We start from the raw sequence: 17,119 nt of genomic DNA on the forward strand, positions 1-17,119 counted from the left end.
GGGAGTTGGGGACCCCCCAAAAAAGGATCCCCCCTCTCCCGAGCACCACAGGCTTACGCTGAAGCCTGGGGCTTATCCCCATACCCCTGGAGTGGTGGGTATGGGGTTAATAAGGGGGCCAAATAATGTAAGACTATTGTAATTTACAGTGGAACTACAATTGCCAGCATGCCTGCCATTTTGCACTTGTGGAACTACAAGTGCCAGCTGACATGCGGCACCTGTAATTTCACTGTAAAATAAATAGTTAAAAAAGACAAAACACACACACACCGTGCCCAGTATAAGTTTATTACACACACCTACCCATTCACACATACTTACCTATACCAGATGTTCGGTCCCCTTGTCCAAGTAGAATATCCAAAAAACATGGCCCTGCAAGAAAGATTTCATACTCACCTACATCCAGCGCTGGTCTTCGCAGTAATCCATGGGATTTAAAAATAAAAAAACGCATTTAGCCGATCCACGCTACAAGCTATCTGTATGTGTGTTGCCACACATACAGATAGCTCCCAAATGCCTGCTATCGGCGCCTCACGGGGCATTGCAGTCCCGTCAGCCAATCAGCGGCAGCGCTCACTGTAGAGCACCCGCTGATTGGCTCCAGCAACTGACAGTTCCCACGTGGGCGAGTCACACAGATCGTTTCAAGGGGTCATTCTGAAGGGTGCAGGCTATTTTTTTTAAACCTGCACCCCTAAACCCCAATTCTGCACTTTTTTTCGCCACCTATTCAGTGGTGAAAAGTTATCCCCATTTTTTATCAAAGACTTTTCAAAACTGCGATAAGTCTCTGAAATTGAATACGGTGTAAAAGTAAAACCTGCGATAATGACGATGATCACTGTTACTGATAGAGCGTAACAGTGAACTCCAAATAATGAATAGAGCCCCAGTAGTGGTCCCCCTATGCAGTGCCCCTTATATAGTACTCCTAGTAATAGTCCCCCTATGCAGTGCCCCTTATATAATGCACCCAGTAGTAGTCCCCCTATGCAGTGCCCCCAGAGCTCTTTATATGGGTGACTGGTGCACCTTCACACCAGGCTCAGGCCAACACTCACTTTGGAGGTGCTACAGTCTCAGGTTAACTATAATTTTGAAGGTGCTACAGAGTTCAGTGACCTCTCTGTGGCTTCCCTCACAAGTCTCCTTGCTCTGATGCTAAGTTTTGAGGGATGGACGAGGCAGTGCCTGGGAGGTATTATGTAGCTTCCATTGCCTCACAACTGATTCAAAAGTTCTCACTTGGATATCATTTTGTAGCCTTTTCCGATCTTGTGCATGTCTATAACACTATCCTTCATTTTCTTAGAAAGCTCTCTGGTTTCACAGCTTTCATTTAGATTCACTGTAGGGCCGATCCTCTTTTAATCAGAGGGTGTTGTATCCATAAATGCTGTGTGTATATATATATCTATCTATCTATCTATATATATATATATATATATATATATATTTAACTATTCACATGTAGAGGCTAACTGAAGAGTTTGAGGGCAATATATTTCATCTGTGTAAACTTGGAGCTTCCACAGCACAGGGGTTGAATACTTATGCAACCTTTAAACTGCAGACAAATAATGAATTTTGATTTTGAAATATTTACTTCATTTGCAATACAAATGACTGTTTGCAAGCCATTGGTTATTAATACTTTTCTCTAAATCCATTGGGAGACACTGGATGCCCACACAATTTATGCTCTGGTTTTAGTTACGTTGTCTGTTGTTGTTCGTATCATTATTTACCTCTCACTTTGTTTCCAGTACTGACGCAGACTGACTCCAGACTAGGGGATATAGAGGTGGAGGTGCCAGGTCTTTAATGAAAAATTGTTTTAAGTGCCAGGTGTCCTACAGCCAACTCTATATCCCATGGTTCCAGTGTCACCCAAAGGACTTTGAGAAAAATATTTTTAAAAAAAAATACATTTTTTAACAATTCTGATTTGTTGAGTGTAGTCATTCAGCTATATTGTCTTCACGATTCTCATTCCACTCACTGTCACAGAAGCCTCCCTCCCCTAGGGATGTCCATCGACCATTGATAGTTATCAAACATCAATGGTTAACTACCGATGGTCAATGGTTTTGCCATCAATGGCAGAGATCCAATGGTTCTTTGCCATTGATGGCAGAGTAGGACCCGTGGCTTTAACTTTTTGCATAGGCACAAAGCTTAGGGGCCCCCCTCTTGCGGCCACTAAGCCTCGTGGCTTAGTGGCCGGTAGAGGCCCTCCATGCCCCCAAGCAGCTGTGGCCAAGGAGTGGTGCAAGCTATCAATGGTTTAGTGCCATCGATGGATAACCATCAATGGACAGCCAACCAATGGCCATCCTTACTTCCCAATCTACTTCGTGGATGTTTTTCGGAGCAAGCATGACCACACCACGTACTTGGCTGCTCCCCCTTATCCAGCAATGGGGCCTATCAGGTACAACCCAAAGTGAAACACTATAAGAACCATTGATAACACCAAAACAATTCTGTGCATAAAACAGTTCTGTTTATTGATAAACTGATATTTACATTTTATACTCTGGCCGGTCTGATATTAATCTAGACAAACTCGATTTTATAAAGGCATGATGCACATAATGTAATTGTTACAACACATTAGCACCTTAGAATTGTGATAGTGGAAAATTACTTTGGTCCTGTGGCATAAAAAATAAATAACCATATATCTGTAAAGCCTACGTGTTTGTTGGACAGTTACGCAGTGCCGGGTCAGACTGCCTCCAAAGTTACATTAAATACAAGTTGACCCAATGCAAAAAAGCACCTTGTAAAATTCCTTGTACCTGAGCTCAAATTAGTGTTTTATGTTATTAGCAGTTTCAGTATTTAATGGCTTTAATAAGATGACAGAATTATGTTATCGCAGAAATCTTTAGCACTGATAACTTCCTCCAACCTTTAAAAGTATGAATGAATAATTGTCCGCAATTATGCTTCCATATAAGGCAAATTTCATATTAGGTCTATTAGTGGCTTTAGGCTATTGCTATATGTATTTGCCTGCAGACAGAGAAAGTGAAGTGCGTGTTCCTGTAAGAGAGGTGGGGGAGATTTATCAAACCTTCTATAGAGGAAGAATGGAGATTTTGCCCCACAGCAACTAATCAGATTATTGCTATAATTTATCTAGTATATTCTATAAAATGATAGCTAGACTTTCACCTACTTCTCTTCTTCAGAGGAATTATTAAATAACCCCATTAGTGATAAAGTATTCTGATACTCAGTAGCATAACTATCACACACTTTATAACGGTTATAAAGGGTACACATCTGACATGTCTCCATGAGCTTTACATATGATGAGCTTTGACTATTGCTGTGGCAGAGCATTCTGTTGCAGTGGCGGAGCAACATATTGCATTGGCGGAGTGATGTATTGTAGTGGTGGAGCAATCAATTGCAGTGGCGGAGCGAGGTATTGCAGTGGCGAAGCAATCTATTGCAGTGGTGGAGCAACCTATTGTAGTGGTGGAGCAACCTATTGCAGTGGTGGAGCAACGTATTGCAGTGGAGCGATGTATTGCAGTGGTGGAGCAACCTATTGCAGTGGTGGAGCGATGTATTGCATTGGCGGAGTGATGTATTGTAGTGGCGGAGCAACCTATTGCAGTGGTGGAGCAACCTATTGCAGTGGAGCGATGTATTGCAGTGGTGGAGCGATGTATTGCAGTGGTGGAGCAACCTATTGCATTGGCGGAGTGATGTATTGTAGTGGTGGAGCAATCAATTGCAGTGGCGGAGCGAGGTATTGCAGTTGTGGAGCAACTTATTGCAGTGGCGAAGCAATCTATTGCAGTGGTGGAGCAATGTATTGTAGTGGTGGAGCAACCTATTGTAGTGGTGGAGTGATGTATTGTAGTGGTGGAGCAATCAATTGCAGTGGCGGAGCGAGGTATTGCAGTGGCGGAGCGTGATAACACAGAAGAAATAGGTTAAGCTGTATTCTAATATTGTAAACTAAAAAAACACCTAAATTAACCCGTGCAGTTTCCTTACATTGTGCCATCTACTAGTGTTTGTATTTTTATGTTGCGTTTTCACTGCTGTTCTCATGGACTACACACACATCAGGATAGAGATCAGTGATTACTATGACTGCAGCGTCCGCATCCTGTTCAGAGGGCAACATCACAAAATCTGTTTTACTGCTTGTCCAGACCTGCTCCAAGCCAACACATTTCTACTTACACTATTTTAATAAATTGGGTAACTGTAATTAGATTTGGCCCGTTATAGCGTACAATGTTGATTGTGATGACCTTATTACAATCATCAGGTTGACATGAGATTTACAGTAGGAACTTTATTAATTTTTTTTATCTCAATTCTCACTTGTGACAAATCCAGTGTCTGTGCCAATAAAGTTATATGTGAACAGAATAAAAAAGTTCCTTACGCCTGTAACAGTGTAGGCACACCAATAACATAACTACTACAAAATCCAATATACATATATTTGGTCCTCAGCACACACAGCAGATTAAACACCCACAGACCATCCTGTGTTAATGCTCAGCAGGACATGATCTGAAGCCGTTTCCTGGTCTAATGCTGGCCATACACTAGTACAAACAGCATAAAATGCGATTCATCATACGTTTTCCCTTGAACTCCCCGGCAGTCCTGGCCGTATGATTTGCTGCTTTTTTGACACACGCTGAACGTACGATCTGACGTACGATCACTCGTCCCTATATGACTGGTCATGATACGATCGAACGTGTGCCTCACCAAAAACATGCCATTATAAATGACGCCGCTCGGACGGATGCACGTTGCATCGCATGCGCAAATACACGGCACGATCTACATACGATTACGACGGATAATATGGGCTGTATGTCTGATCATAAGATACGATAAAACAGCGGCGGGAGCGCGCATCGGATCGTATTCCTACCTAAATACTACATGATTTTCACACGATGCATCGTATGAAGCGTCTAAAATCGTGTAATCGTCCCGAAATCGCGCTAGTGTATGGCCAGCATTACAGATGGGTTTACAAATAGTCTGCAAATTATGAGTCTCGTGCTGTATACTATTTCACAATCACAGTTGTGCATTCTAGAAAACAAATCTTTTCACACGAGCTAGTACAGCTCACCCTACAATCTGACAAACCAGGATCAGAGCGACCGTCAGACATTTACATGTAGGACAGGTTTCCTATAGAATATTGGTAACGTTCCCCGGCACTAGCATCCCTAATCCATTAGCTGCTCTTAGAAAATACAGCAATTCTCTCATTCAATCGCCATTTCTATGGAAACGAAAAAGTATGTAATAAAATGATGGCACTTCCATTTCTAGGAGTTTCGTAGTTTGGAAGTCCTTTGGGGAATAGTATGATAGAATGTTGCTGTGTACAGTGTAAAATTACATTATGTTACTGTTTCTATAAACATTTAGTTGTTTAAAGTCTGTTCTGCTACTTTGCGCTTGTGCGGAGTCTGTCTGTACAACCTGCAGGTGCAGAGTCAGCATAATAGTGACTCCCTCTAACATCATGTGATCATTAGGCTGCCACTAAGATTTACACTTTGACTTATCACTATTTTATCACTACATCTATGTGTAACCTTTTTATTCGTCAATAGTACTAGAGACATTGGCAGCTGGGAGACCTGCATGCAGTGCACATGTAACCGGCACAAGGTGCTGTGACCCCAGTCAGTGAGAGGTATCCTAGAGCTGTTCCCGAATGACGACAGATTTGGCTGCTGTGGGTTATAGCACCTTTAGTCACACTGACTCCTGCACCTGTTTTCACAAATGTCAAATGATAACAATCTAAGGCAATAAACCATTGAATAGATACTATAGTCCAATGTGACCACCGCAGTGGCAGAAAACAACAGTGAGTTCCGGATCAGGGCTTTGCCGTGTGGGCAGTAACCTCCCCAGTCTCCCAGTATAAAGCTCCATCTCCAGCGTAGTCACATAGTGTGTATTTCCTGATCATTATTACATAGTGCGTATTTCCTGATTATTATTACATAGTGCGTATTTCCTGATCATTATTACATAGTGTGTATTTCCTGATTATTATTACATAGTGCGTATTTCCTGATCATTATTACATAGTGCGTATTTCCTGATCATTATTACATAGTGCGTATTTCCTGATTATTATTACATAGTGCGTATTTCCTGATCATTATTACATAGTGTGTATTTCCTGATCATTATTACATAGTGCGTATTTCCTGATTATTATTACATAGTGCGTATTTCCTGATCATTATTACATAGTGCGTATTTCCTGATCATTATTACATAGTGCGTATTTCCTGATCATTATTACACGGCTAGGGATGCAATGAATGATCAGACCACAAAGGATTCTTCCAAATCCCATAATTATCCGAACCGTACAGTGCCGAAAAAATGAAGTTGGGGGATGTGATCACACATTTCTAGCTCTGGAAAATAATTTATTTAAATCCTGTTGCCGGAATCCCCGGCATTAGTCCTTACCCACCATTTAGATAGTAAGCCGTAGGATTTGGAACCAAATTCTATATTTAGAGACCCCATTCAAAAGTACTTTTAACCGTATCAAGTAGGACACAATGCAGAGAGCCATGATGAAATGTGATTATGGTATGATGGTGAGGAAAAGTCTATGATGTGAGCAATGACAGGTAAATAAATAGTCTCCATTCACAGTCAGTCATTTACTTCAGTTTAGAGATGGGCTGTAGCAGATGTTCCCAAACTTGATGCTCAAGGCACCCTCACAGTACAGGATTTAAGTAAGTTAAGCACAGGAGACTTAATTAGTACCTCAGTTTGATTATACCATTTGTGCACAGGCATGGATATCCTTAAAACATGGACTGTTAGGGCTCCTTGAGCACAGAGTCTGGGAAACCCAGGGCTGTATAGTAGATTTGTACAGTATATTGTGCAGTCCATGTAGAGCAGTGTTTCCCAACCTTGGTCCTCAAGGCAAACTAATAGTCCAGGTTTTAGTGATATCCATGTTTGTGCACAGATGGTTATATCAAAATAACTGAGGTACTAATTAAGACACCTGTGCTCAAGTATGGCTATTCTTAAAACCTGGAATGTTAGTGTGCCTTAAGGACCGTGGTTTGGAACCCCTGATGTAGAGTTTGCTGTGAACAAATATTGCAATAAACTAGAGGTGTGCATCCTATGGCTGCTGGTACTACAAGTCCCTGCATGCCCCAATAGCTAGAGACTGGCCGAGGATTTATCTCCGATCTCTTGCATTTTCTCCTAAGTAGGGCTGCAACAGACAAAGCACCTTAGATTATGCCAGCATAACATGGAGCATCTGTGTCGGTGTATATTACGTCATCATCAATTCCCTGTGGGGCTCTGTGGGGCCCCTCCTCCACTGATTGTTTCTAGTGCCTTATAGTGATTAAAAGAGATGAATACTAAATGAATGCAGACTTCCTGGCCATACAGAAATGCTAACATCCAAACTAAATTCAAGATACGCAGTATACAGGTTTATTCGATTCGTCTGGTTATTTATTAGCAAATCACACAGAGCTAAACGATTAGTCCCATAAAAAAGTAGAATTAATTATGTAGAAAAAAATAATAATTCCTAAGAGTCATCACCCCTTTAGTTGCAGGTGAATATACAGTGCATTGCCCTGCAATGTAGTACAGTTCCTCTGTAACAAGGAGTGGAACCTAAGAAGAGATACAGACAGTGTTAATAAGCCATAGGTCATATAAAGGCAGGGTGGTAAAAAAAAACGTCCTGGTAGGACAAGACTGCAGAAATCTCTAATGTTCAACAAAAATATCTACATCCGATTGGCAACGAATTTCCTTATAGGAACAATAAATATACATTGGGTTTCTGGGGAAACTCAGTCCTCAGGAGTGCCGTAAGGTAGTAAGTGATGCTGGATTGTAGTCAGAGGGCTCCAAGTGGTTGTACTTCCAGCTCTGCCCTCTTAGGGAAGGTTTTCTGTGTGGCTGGTCTCAGGCAAACAAAGCCCTCATACTTGTAGTACTGGCTGGCTCATTCAGCAAAGAAGTGCACAAAAGACACAGGAAAGGCCCCTCTTCGTGATGGCTCACCGTCTACGTGTCCAATCTGCAATATATTCATCAATAACGGAGATGTAAGCCAGTACAATAATAAAACTAAATGTAATTTCACATGTAATTTCGCTCACTTAGTACTCCCGGTCCTCATCTCTATCTACCATAGTCATAAATCCCCCAACTCACCCAGTACTCCCGGTCCTCATTTCTACCATAGTCATATATTTACCCAAACTCATCCAGTACTCCTGGTCCTCATCTCTATGTACCCCAATCATATATATACCCAAACTCATCCAGTACTCCTGGTCCTCATCTCTATCTACCATAGTCATATATATACCCAAACTCACCGTGTATTCCTGGTCCTCATCTCTATCTACCCCAATCATATATAAACCCAAACTCACCCAGTACTCCTGGTCCTCATCTCTATGTACCCCAATCATATATATACCCAAACTCACCCAGTAGTCCTGGTCCTCATCTCTATGTACCCCAATCATATATATACCCAAACTCACCCAGTACTCCTGGTCCTCATCTCTATGTACCCCAATCATATATATACCCAAACTCACCCAGTACTCCTGGTCCTCATCCCTATCTAACCCCAATCATATACATATACCCCAACTCACCCAGTACTCCTGGTCCTCATCTCTATGTACCCCAACTCACCCAGTACCCCTGGTCCTCATCTCTATGTACCCCAATCATATATATACCCCAACTCACCCAGTACTCCTGGTCCTCATCTCTATGTACCCCAATCATATATATACCCCAACTCACCCAGTACTCCCAGTCCCCATCTCTATCTACCCCAATGATATATACCCAAACTCACCCAGTACTCCCGGTCCTCATCTCTATCTACCATAATCATATGTATACCCAAACTCACCCAGTACTCCTGGTCCTCATCTCTATCTACCATAGTCATAAATCCCCCAACTCAGTCAGTACTTCCGGTCCTCATCTCTATGTACCCCAATCATACAGTCAGGTGCATAAATATTGGGACATTGACAGAATTTTCATATTTTGGCCTCTATTCACCACCACAATGGCTTTGAAATGAAACAAACAAGGTGTGCTTTAACTGCAGACTTTCAGATTTAATTTGAGGGTAATTACATCCAAATAAGGTGAACGGTGTAGGAATTACAACGGTTTATATATGTGCCTCCCACTTTTTAAGGGGCCAAAAGTAATGGGACAAACTAAACAATCCTAAATCTAACTTTCACTTTTTAATACTTTGTTGCAAATCCTTTGCAGGCAATTACAGCCTGAAATCTGGAATGCATAGACATCACCAGACGCTGGGTTTCATCCCTGGTGATGCTCTGCCAGGCCTCTACTGCAAATGTCTTCAGTTCCTGCTTGTTCTTGGGGCATTTTCCCTTCAGTTTTGTCTTCATCAAGTGAAATGCATGCTCAATCGGATTCAAGTCATGGGATTGACTTGGCCATTGCATAACATTCCACTATTTAGCCTTAAAAAACTCTTTAGTTGCTTTTGCAGTATGCTTCGGGTCATTGTCCATCTGCACTGTGAAGCGCTGTCCAATGAGTTCTGAAGCATTTGACTGAATACTTCAGAATTCATTCTACTGCTTTTGTCAGCAGTCACATCATCAATAAATACAAGGGAACCAGTTCCATTGGCAGTCATACATGCCCACTCCATGACACTACCACCACCATACTTCACTGTTGAGGTGGTATGTCTTGGATATTAAGCAGTTCCTTTCCTTCTCCATACTGTTCTCTTCCCATCACTCTGGTACAAGTTGATCTTTGTCTCATCTGTCCATAGGATGTTGTTCCAGAACTGTAATGGCTTTTTTAGATGTTGTTTGGCAAACTCTAATCTGGTCTTCCTGTTTTTGAAGCTCACCAATGGTTTACATCTTGCTGTGAACCCTCTATATGCACTCTTGTGAAGTCTTCTCTTGATTGTTGACTTTGACACATATACACCTACCTCCTGGAGAGTGTTCTTGATTTGACCAACTGTTGTGAAGGGGTTTTTCTTCACCGGGGAAATAATTAATCTGTCATCCACCACAGTTGTTTTCCGTGGTCTTCCGGGTCTTTTGGTATTGCTGAGCTCTCCGGTGCGTTCTTTCTTTTTAAGAATGTTCCAAACAGTTGATTTGGCCACACCTAATGTTTTTGCTATCTCTCTGATGGGTTTGTTTTGATTTTTCAGCCTAATGATGGCTTGCTTCACTGATAGTGACAGCTCTTTGGATCTCATATTGAGAGTCGACAGCAACTGATTCCAAATGCAAATGTCACACCTAGAATCAACTCCAGACCTTTTACCTGCTTAATTGATAATGAAATAACGAGGGAATAGCCCACACCTGTCCATGAAATAGCTTTTGAGTTGATAGTCCCATTACTTTTGGCCCCTTAAAAAGTGGGAGGCACATATAGAAACCGTTGTAATTCCTACACCGTTCACCTGATTTGGATGTAATTACCCTCAAATTAAATCTGAAAGTCTGCAGTTAAAGCACATCTTGTTTGTTTCATTTCAAAGCCATTGTGGTGGTGAATAGAGGACAAAATATGAAAATTCTGTCCCAGTACTCCTGGTCCTCATCTCTATCTACCATAGTCCTAAATCCCCCTACTCACCCAGTACTTCTGGGTCCTCATCTCTATCTACCATAGTCCTAAATCCCCCAACTCAGCCAGTACTCCTGGTCCTAATCTCTATGTACCCCAATCATATATATACCCAAACTCATCCAGTACTCCTGGTCCTCATCTCTATGTACCCCAATCATATATATACCCAAACTCACCCAGTACTCCCGGTCCCCATCTCTATCTACCACAATCATAATTCACCCAGTGCTCCTGGTCCCCATCTCTATCTAGTACAATCATATATCTGCCCTACTCACCCAGTACTCCTGGTCCTTTTCTCCATCTACCCTAGACGGGATGCAGTCAATATTCCCCAACCGCAGGGATTCCAGTGGCCAGAATGACATTGCCGGAATCCCAACACTTGTCAGAATCCTTACCTCGGCATCTCGTCCGTCGGAATCCCAAAGGTAAGTAGCGGGGAGACGGTTAGGGTCAGGCACCAGGGAGGGAGGGTTAGGGTAGGTAAAGAGGGAGGGTTAGAATACTGACCGACAAGTGTTGGTATTCTATCCCTGTCAGAATGCCGGAGTCGGGATTCTGACCGCTGGGATCCCGAGCGCCGGTATCCCGTACCCATCCCTCATAGACCTATATACCCCCCACTCACCCAGTACTCCTGGTCTTCATCTCCATCTACCACGGCTGTTCATCCAGTATCCATCATCATTTTAAAAAGGAACACAGATGGAAGCGCTGTCCCTGAGAACCTCAATAATAAGTGTAATGGTGTCAACTGAGGATGTAAACCTCGCACAATAAACATAAATAAAGCTGGTAATTGATAGACAATACCTTCGGTAAATCTATAAAATAAATTTAATATAAAGAGAAATACTAAGACAAAAATAAAAAATACAGATAAAAACATAGATAATAGAATAAAAATATAAATCAATACAGTTAGAAATGGAAACCAAATATAGTTAAATACACATATATTGCAGTGACATAATAATACACATCTACTGGCTTAAAAACATCTGTTTTGTACTGCGGCAAAATCATGTAAGGTAACTTGCTGAATTTGACCTGTAACCCAAGTGGGACAAATGCCTATAGTGGCAACAAAATTGCCACACACTTTCAATAAGCTGCAACAGTGTTGCCAATTGATGTCAAAAGCGCTGGGAGTTGTAATAGTAGCCACCAGTCATAAAAGGGTTAATAAAAAAGATGGTACATTTCATGCACATGAATTAACATCAGGGTTAAATCCCTGTGACGCCTCTGGTACAGTCCCGATTCAGCCTGTATAGGAAACCCAATTGGGGTGTAGGGACAGTACATATGTAATATCCTGACAAACGGACAATCTGGAGCCAGTGATAAACGGCTACTGTGGAAATATTAATGGTACCTTATTGTTCAATGGACGGATTCCACAGTCTCCGGCCGTCCGGGATGTAGCCTTGTCGAGTGCACTCATGGCCGCCTGGTACTGAACTGTCAGCGCTCTTAGGTTGGTTAGCAGGACAGCAGTAACTGCAGCGTAAGTCCCGGAGCTCCTGGTCCGGCTTCCGTCAGGCTGTGTTGCAGATGAAATTCACTGTCACAGTCAGGCTGCTGCGTGTATATAATTCACCCACGTGAGGTTCAGGCTTCTTGAAGAAACGGCAACTGCCTAGAAACGCGTCAAGCTAACAACTCCCGTTTTGCTGTTTATGCACATCTGAACCTCACGTGGGTGAATTATATACACGCAGCAGCCTGACTGGAGCCGGACTAGGAGTTTGCGGACATACGTGGTAGCTGCCCCCCAGCTGAACCACATGTGGGTGAATTTCATCTGCAATACAGCCTGACGGAAGCCGGACCAGGAGCTCCGGGACTTACGCTGCAGTTACTGCTGTCCCGCTAACCAACCTAAGAGCGCTGACAGTTCAGTACCAGGCGGCCACGAGTGCACTCGACAAGGCTACATCCAGGACGGCCGGAGACTGTGGAATCCATCCATTGAACAATAAGGTACCATTAATATTTCCACGGTAGCCGTTTATCACTGGCTCCAGAGTGTCCGTTTGTCAGGATATTACATATGTACTGTCCCTACACCCCAATTGGGTCTCCTATACAGGCTGAATCGGGACTGTACCAGAGGCGTCACAGGGATTTAACCCTGATGTTAATTCATGTGCATGAAATGTACCATCTTTTTTATTAACCCTTTTATGACTGGTGGCTACTATTACAACTCCCAGCGCTTTTGACATCAATTGGCAACACTGTTGCAGCTTATTGAAAGTGTGTGGCAATTTTGTTGCCACTATAGGCATTTGTCCCACTTGGGTTACAGGTCAAATTTAGCAAATTACCTTACATGATTTTGCCGCAGTACAAAACAGATGTTTTTAAGCCAGTAGATGTGTATTATGTCACTGCAATATATGTGTATTTAACTATATTTGGTTTCCATTTCTAACTGTATTGATTTATATTTTTATTCTATTATCTGTGTTTTTATCTGTATTTTTTATATTTATTTTTGTCTTAGTATTTCTCTTTATAGTAAATTTATTTTATAGATTTACCAAAGGTATTGTCTATCAATTACCAGCTCTATTTATGTTTATTGTGCGAGGTTTACATCCTCAGTTGACACCATTACACTTATTATTGAGGTTCTCAGGGACAGCGCTTCCATCTGTGTTCCTTTTTCCTGTTGTTTATGAGGGTCAGCTCCTCGATCGGCGGCAGCAGTCTTCTGAGACCTGATTGATTTATTTTTGTATTGTCTCTTAAATTAAGTAGATCCTGTGTACTGAATAGGAATCATTACTATTTATATCCTCCTTGTTAGTATAGCGCCCTGATTGTGTGTTTTTTCCTTCATCATTTTACTTATGGCCATAGGATTGAGGTGCACTGAATTGTTCAATACTTTTAACCCTCCTTCCTGTACCACAGATATTACCCACCACCCCTGGTTCTCTATTCTTTCCACCAAAACAACAGAGACCATATTTTCTGGAGCTCTCCTATCCATCCACAATTATCTTTCACTAAGCACTTATTGTCCACTTCTCTATCCACATACCAGAACACGTCACTCACCCACAAAAATGAAAGAACCTCTCATTTACCAAGCTTGTGCCTATTATCTATCCACAACTGGAGAACTCCTCATTAAGTCAGTCAGTCATTAACTCACATAGCTCATTCAACTAAATGCTTAGTCTTCTCTAACCATAGAACAATGATCCCCACAAACTCACCACTAATGGTCTGCCAGCCCCAATCACATCTGCCATTCAGCCACCACTGTGTGTCATCTTCCAGATCCACCACAGTAACAGAGATGAGAACCCAGATGTTCTCTGTGCTATCAGCAATGAGAATCCCTTATTCACCCACCATGATCAGACATGCATACTTACCCACCACTCTTGGTCCTCTTCTCCATCTACCACAATGATTTCTCCTTCTGTAAAGGTTAGCTCATCTGGGTTGTCAGCCAAACAATTATATATTGCTTTCACCCTCTTCGGCTTCACCTTTGCCTGCAATATGAACACAACTTTCTAATTAATGGCCTTTCAAATCATACACATATTGTTTTGTAAACAATATTATTTTAATATCTGTATTTTCACCCCATTTTACAAGTCATATAATAGTATAAAGAATACTTAGTCCATATCCCAGGATATAAGTATTAATCTACAGCTCAAAAACAGAATTTCTGGACAAATTCTACTCGACTGAGTTTATACAAAGGCTGAAATGTTATAATTATAGTTTTGTGAACTTGTACAATCCTCAGTGTACTGTATATAACAGCTGTGTGTCCCATTTTGCGAATAACTACCTTATTAACAGGATGCCATCAATTCTTATATGACCTAAAGCTATATGCATGGATGGTGATTTTTATTGTAAAAGTTACAGCATGAAGAGTCAGAGATCCTGTTATTTCCAGCTTCTGAGCTTATATCTGCCGACATGCATTGGGAGGAAGGAAGCCGACTGAGGCCACTGACTGGACAGCACTGCTCTAAACCATATTAGGCTGATCTTCGCTATATATATTGTCCAGGACCCTTGATAGCTCGGGATGGGCCTGGTGGCATCAATAGCAGTGGCTGCAGGGTGATTTTGCACTGTGCTGATAGTAGTGACAATGGACAAACAGTAGAACATAGCACAATATTTGAAGGTTTCATATATGGCACAATATTGTACTTGCCAGCTGGGATTTTCGTGGCATTGGAGCGGGTGGCTGCACAGGTTTAGGTCCAGGCTGAGAAGTAGAGTCAGGCGGTGAATCTCCAGTTCCTGTAGAGAAGAGTCACAAGCAAAAATAAATAATTCATTCATTCTCCTGATGTGCCAGGTTGTCTGGGAAAAGAGGTTTCTTTTCTCCTCTGTGTTATTGGAACGGAGTCACTAACTGCCAAATAAATGTATTCTGGTGCATATATACTGTATATATGCTCAGGATGAAGGTGTTTGGTTAACACCGAAACGGCTGCTGTCGGGCGTTATTGCATTAAAGGAACCCGGGACTTTGCCACTATTGATGAGTACTCTTTGGCTAATATACTAATACGTATGTTGTTGCTTTTACCCGGTTGTCCTATGCCCTTATGTATGGATATGCACTGATGTCTCATTGCTGCACTTTATATGGATAATATAACTTTCATTATTTAGATGGATGTACTGGCTTTTTTTTTCCAATAAATAAATAAATATAAATATATATGAGCTTGTGGCAGGGAAATTAGAGTGTAAACTCCAAAGCTGCAGGAAGTGATGTGTCTGGATAATGCTCTCTGATTGTACAGTGTTGAAGAGGAGGACATAGCTATATAAATAAAGGATAATAATAGCAATAACATTGTCAAGACCATGGTCAATAATTGGGTAAGCAGCCAATATTTACTTGATCATTAGAAACCCTTGTTGTTTCCTATTCTCATATGCAAAGTAGTTAATTCCTCAGACTGGTAGCTTAAATAGCTGTTGCCAGCAGCTGTGATATTGTGAGGACATGGCTGCAGGGGACGCTGTTTCCCTGCTCGCTGATGCTTCCGTTCAAATCACAGTTGTACAGACTAAGAGGCAATGCTGTTTCTTTCATTCTTAGGCCCGTATTCAATTTGGAGCGAAAAGCCGGAATTGGCGAAAAAGTTTCGCCGATGACGTCATTTCGCCAGGCGGAAAAGTGTCGGCGTATTCAATTTGAAAGACTTTCCGCGTAGGAGGAAAGTCAATGCAATGTAATAGCCGGAAAAGTTTCGCCTATGAATAGCAGGCGGAAAAAAGTGCAGAATTGGGGTTTTGGGGTGCAACATTACGGGAACCCCCGTGCAGCCTTCAGACAGTCCCCCAAAGGGAAACCACATATATAAAAAAAAAAAAACACTTTAGAACATCCCCCCCCCCCAAAAAAAATATAACTTAATTTGGGGGCGAAAAAAAAAAAGTTGGGGGACAAAGTTAGAAACTAGCGAACTTGACTCTGGGGGGGTCCCCAAGTATGCCCCATGTGTTTTTTTTTATTGCAGGTGTTTGCGGCAGGTGGATTTTTCACAATTTTTTAATCTTTACTTTAGCAACTTTGAAATATGTTGGCCCCCATTTTCAAGTGCCCCAAATTTGCTGGGATAAGTTATTTTCTGGAAAAAAAAACCCTGAATACTATTCTTCACCACTTATACAAAAACGCTATTTAGCAGCTATTGAGCCCGTTTAAAAACACCAAATACCTTCAGCAAGCCAAATCAAGGGGTACCATAACTAACCCCCATCCCCATGTCAGAGCATCTTTTGGGGGATGTCAGGCTGATTTCCCCAAATCTGACAGGACTTTCCGCTTGTTTCAGTTTCGCCGGGTCCCGTTTTTGCGTACTTTCAAATTGAATACGGGGATATGCGGGGACGAGCGCGATACTTCTCCACCTGCAAAACTAGCGATGTAGACGAAAAGTCCAGGAGGCGGAAAAGAATCGCGGGTCCGCTCAAATTGAATACGGCTCTTAGTATGTGGTTGAGACATTTTGTGTTTCCTAAGACAAAATGTTGCAGACACCATTGTAGGGAACTCACCAGGAGGCTGTAACGCTGCTGGGGCTGCAGGCTGTGGCTTGCTCATTGGAGCTGGTTTATCCTCCCTGAAAAATATTAGAACAAACATACACATATTAAATCACATTTGGAAATAAGAGAAAGTTAAACACTCTGAGATCCTTACCCATCCAGGTGTCCTAAGGCCTAAAATAACAATAAGGCTAATAATAAAAAATGTATGTAATATCACTTTCACATAGGAAAACCTCAAACACCCGGCTTTTAATACACAGGTTTTTTTTTTACCGGTCTCAGCTAGTAGCCCCTTCACACAGGACTTCAAGCCTGGTAAAAACAGGGTCGG

At 41.9% G+C, this 17,119-nt stretch overlaps 1 protein-coding gene across 3 annotated transcripts in view; it reads right to left on the reverse strand.

The window, feature by feature from the left end:
- Positions 1 to 7,498: 7,498 nt before the first annotated feature.
- Positions 7,499 to 17,119, reverse strand: part of ASAP2 (ArfGAP with SH3 domain, ankyrin repeat and PH domain 2) — a 202,507-nt gene continuing 192,886 nt past the window's right edge. For all 3 annotated transcript variants that reach the window (XM_088476015.1, XM_088476013.1, XM_088476014.1), the window contains 4 exons: positions 16,795 to 16,859; positions 14,930 to 15,018; positions 14,121 to 14,243; positions 7,499 to 8,122 (listed from right to left, as the gene is read on the reverse strand). In XM_088476015.1, the coding sequence (XP_088332141.1) occupies positions 8,048 to 8,122; positions 14,121 to 14,243; positions 14,930 to 15,018; positions 16,795 to 16,859 (352 nt within the window). In that variant the 3' untranslated portion in view covers positions 7,499 to 8,047. The remainder of the gene's footprint in view (positions 8,123 to 14,120; positions 14,244 to 14,929; positions 15,019 to 16,794; positions 16,860 to 17,119) is intronic.

Source organism: Taudactylus pleione, unplaced genomic scaffold (assembly GCF_031769625.1).
Source record: "Taudactylus pleione unplaced genomic scaffold, aTauple2 ptg000180l, whole genome shotgun sequence".
Classification (NCBI taxonomy): domain Eukaryota; kingdom Metazoa; phylum Chordata; class Amphibia; order Anura; family Myobatrachidae; genus Taudactylus; species Taudactylus pleione.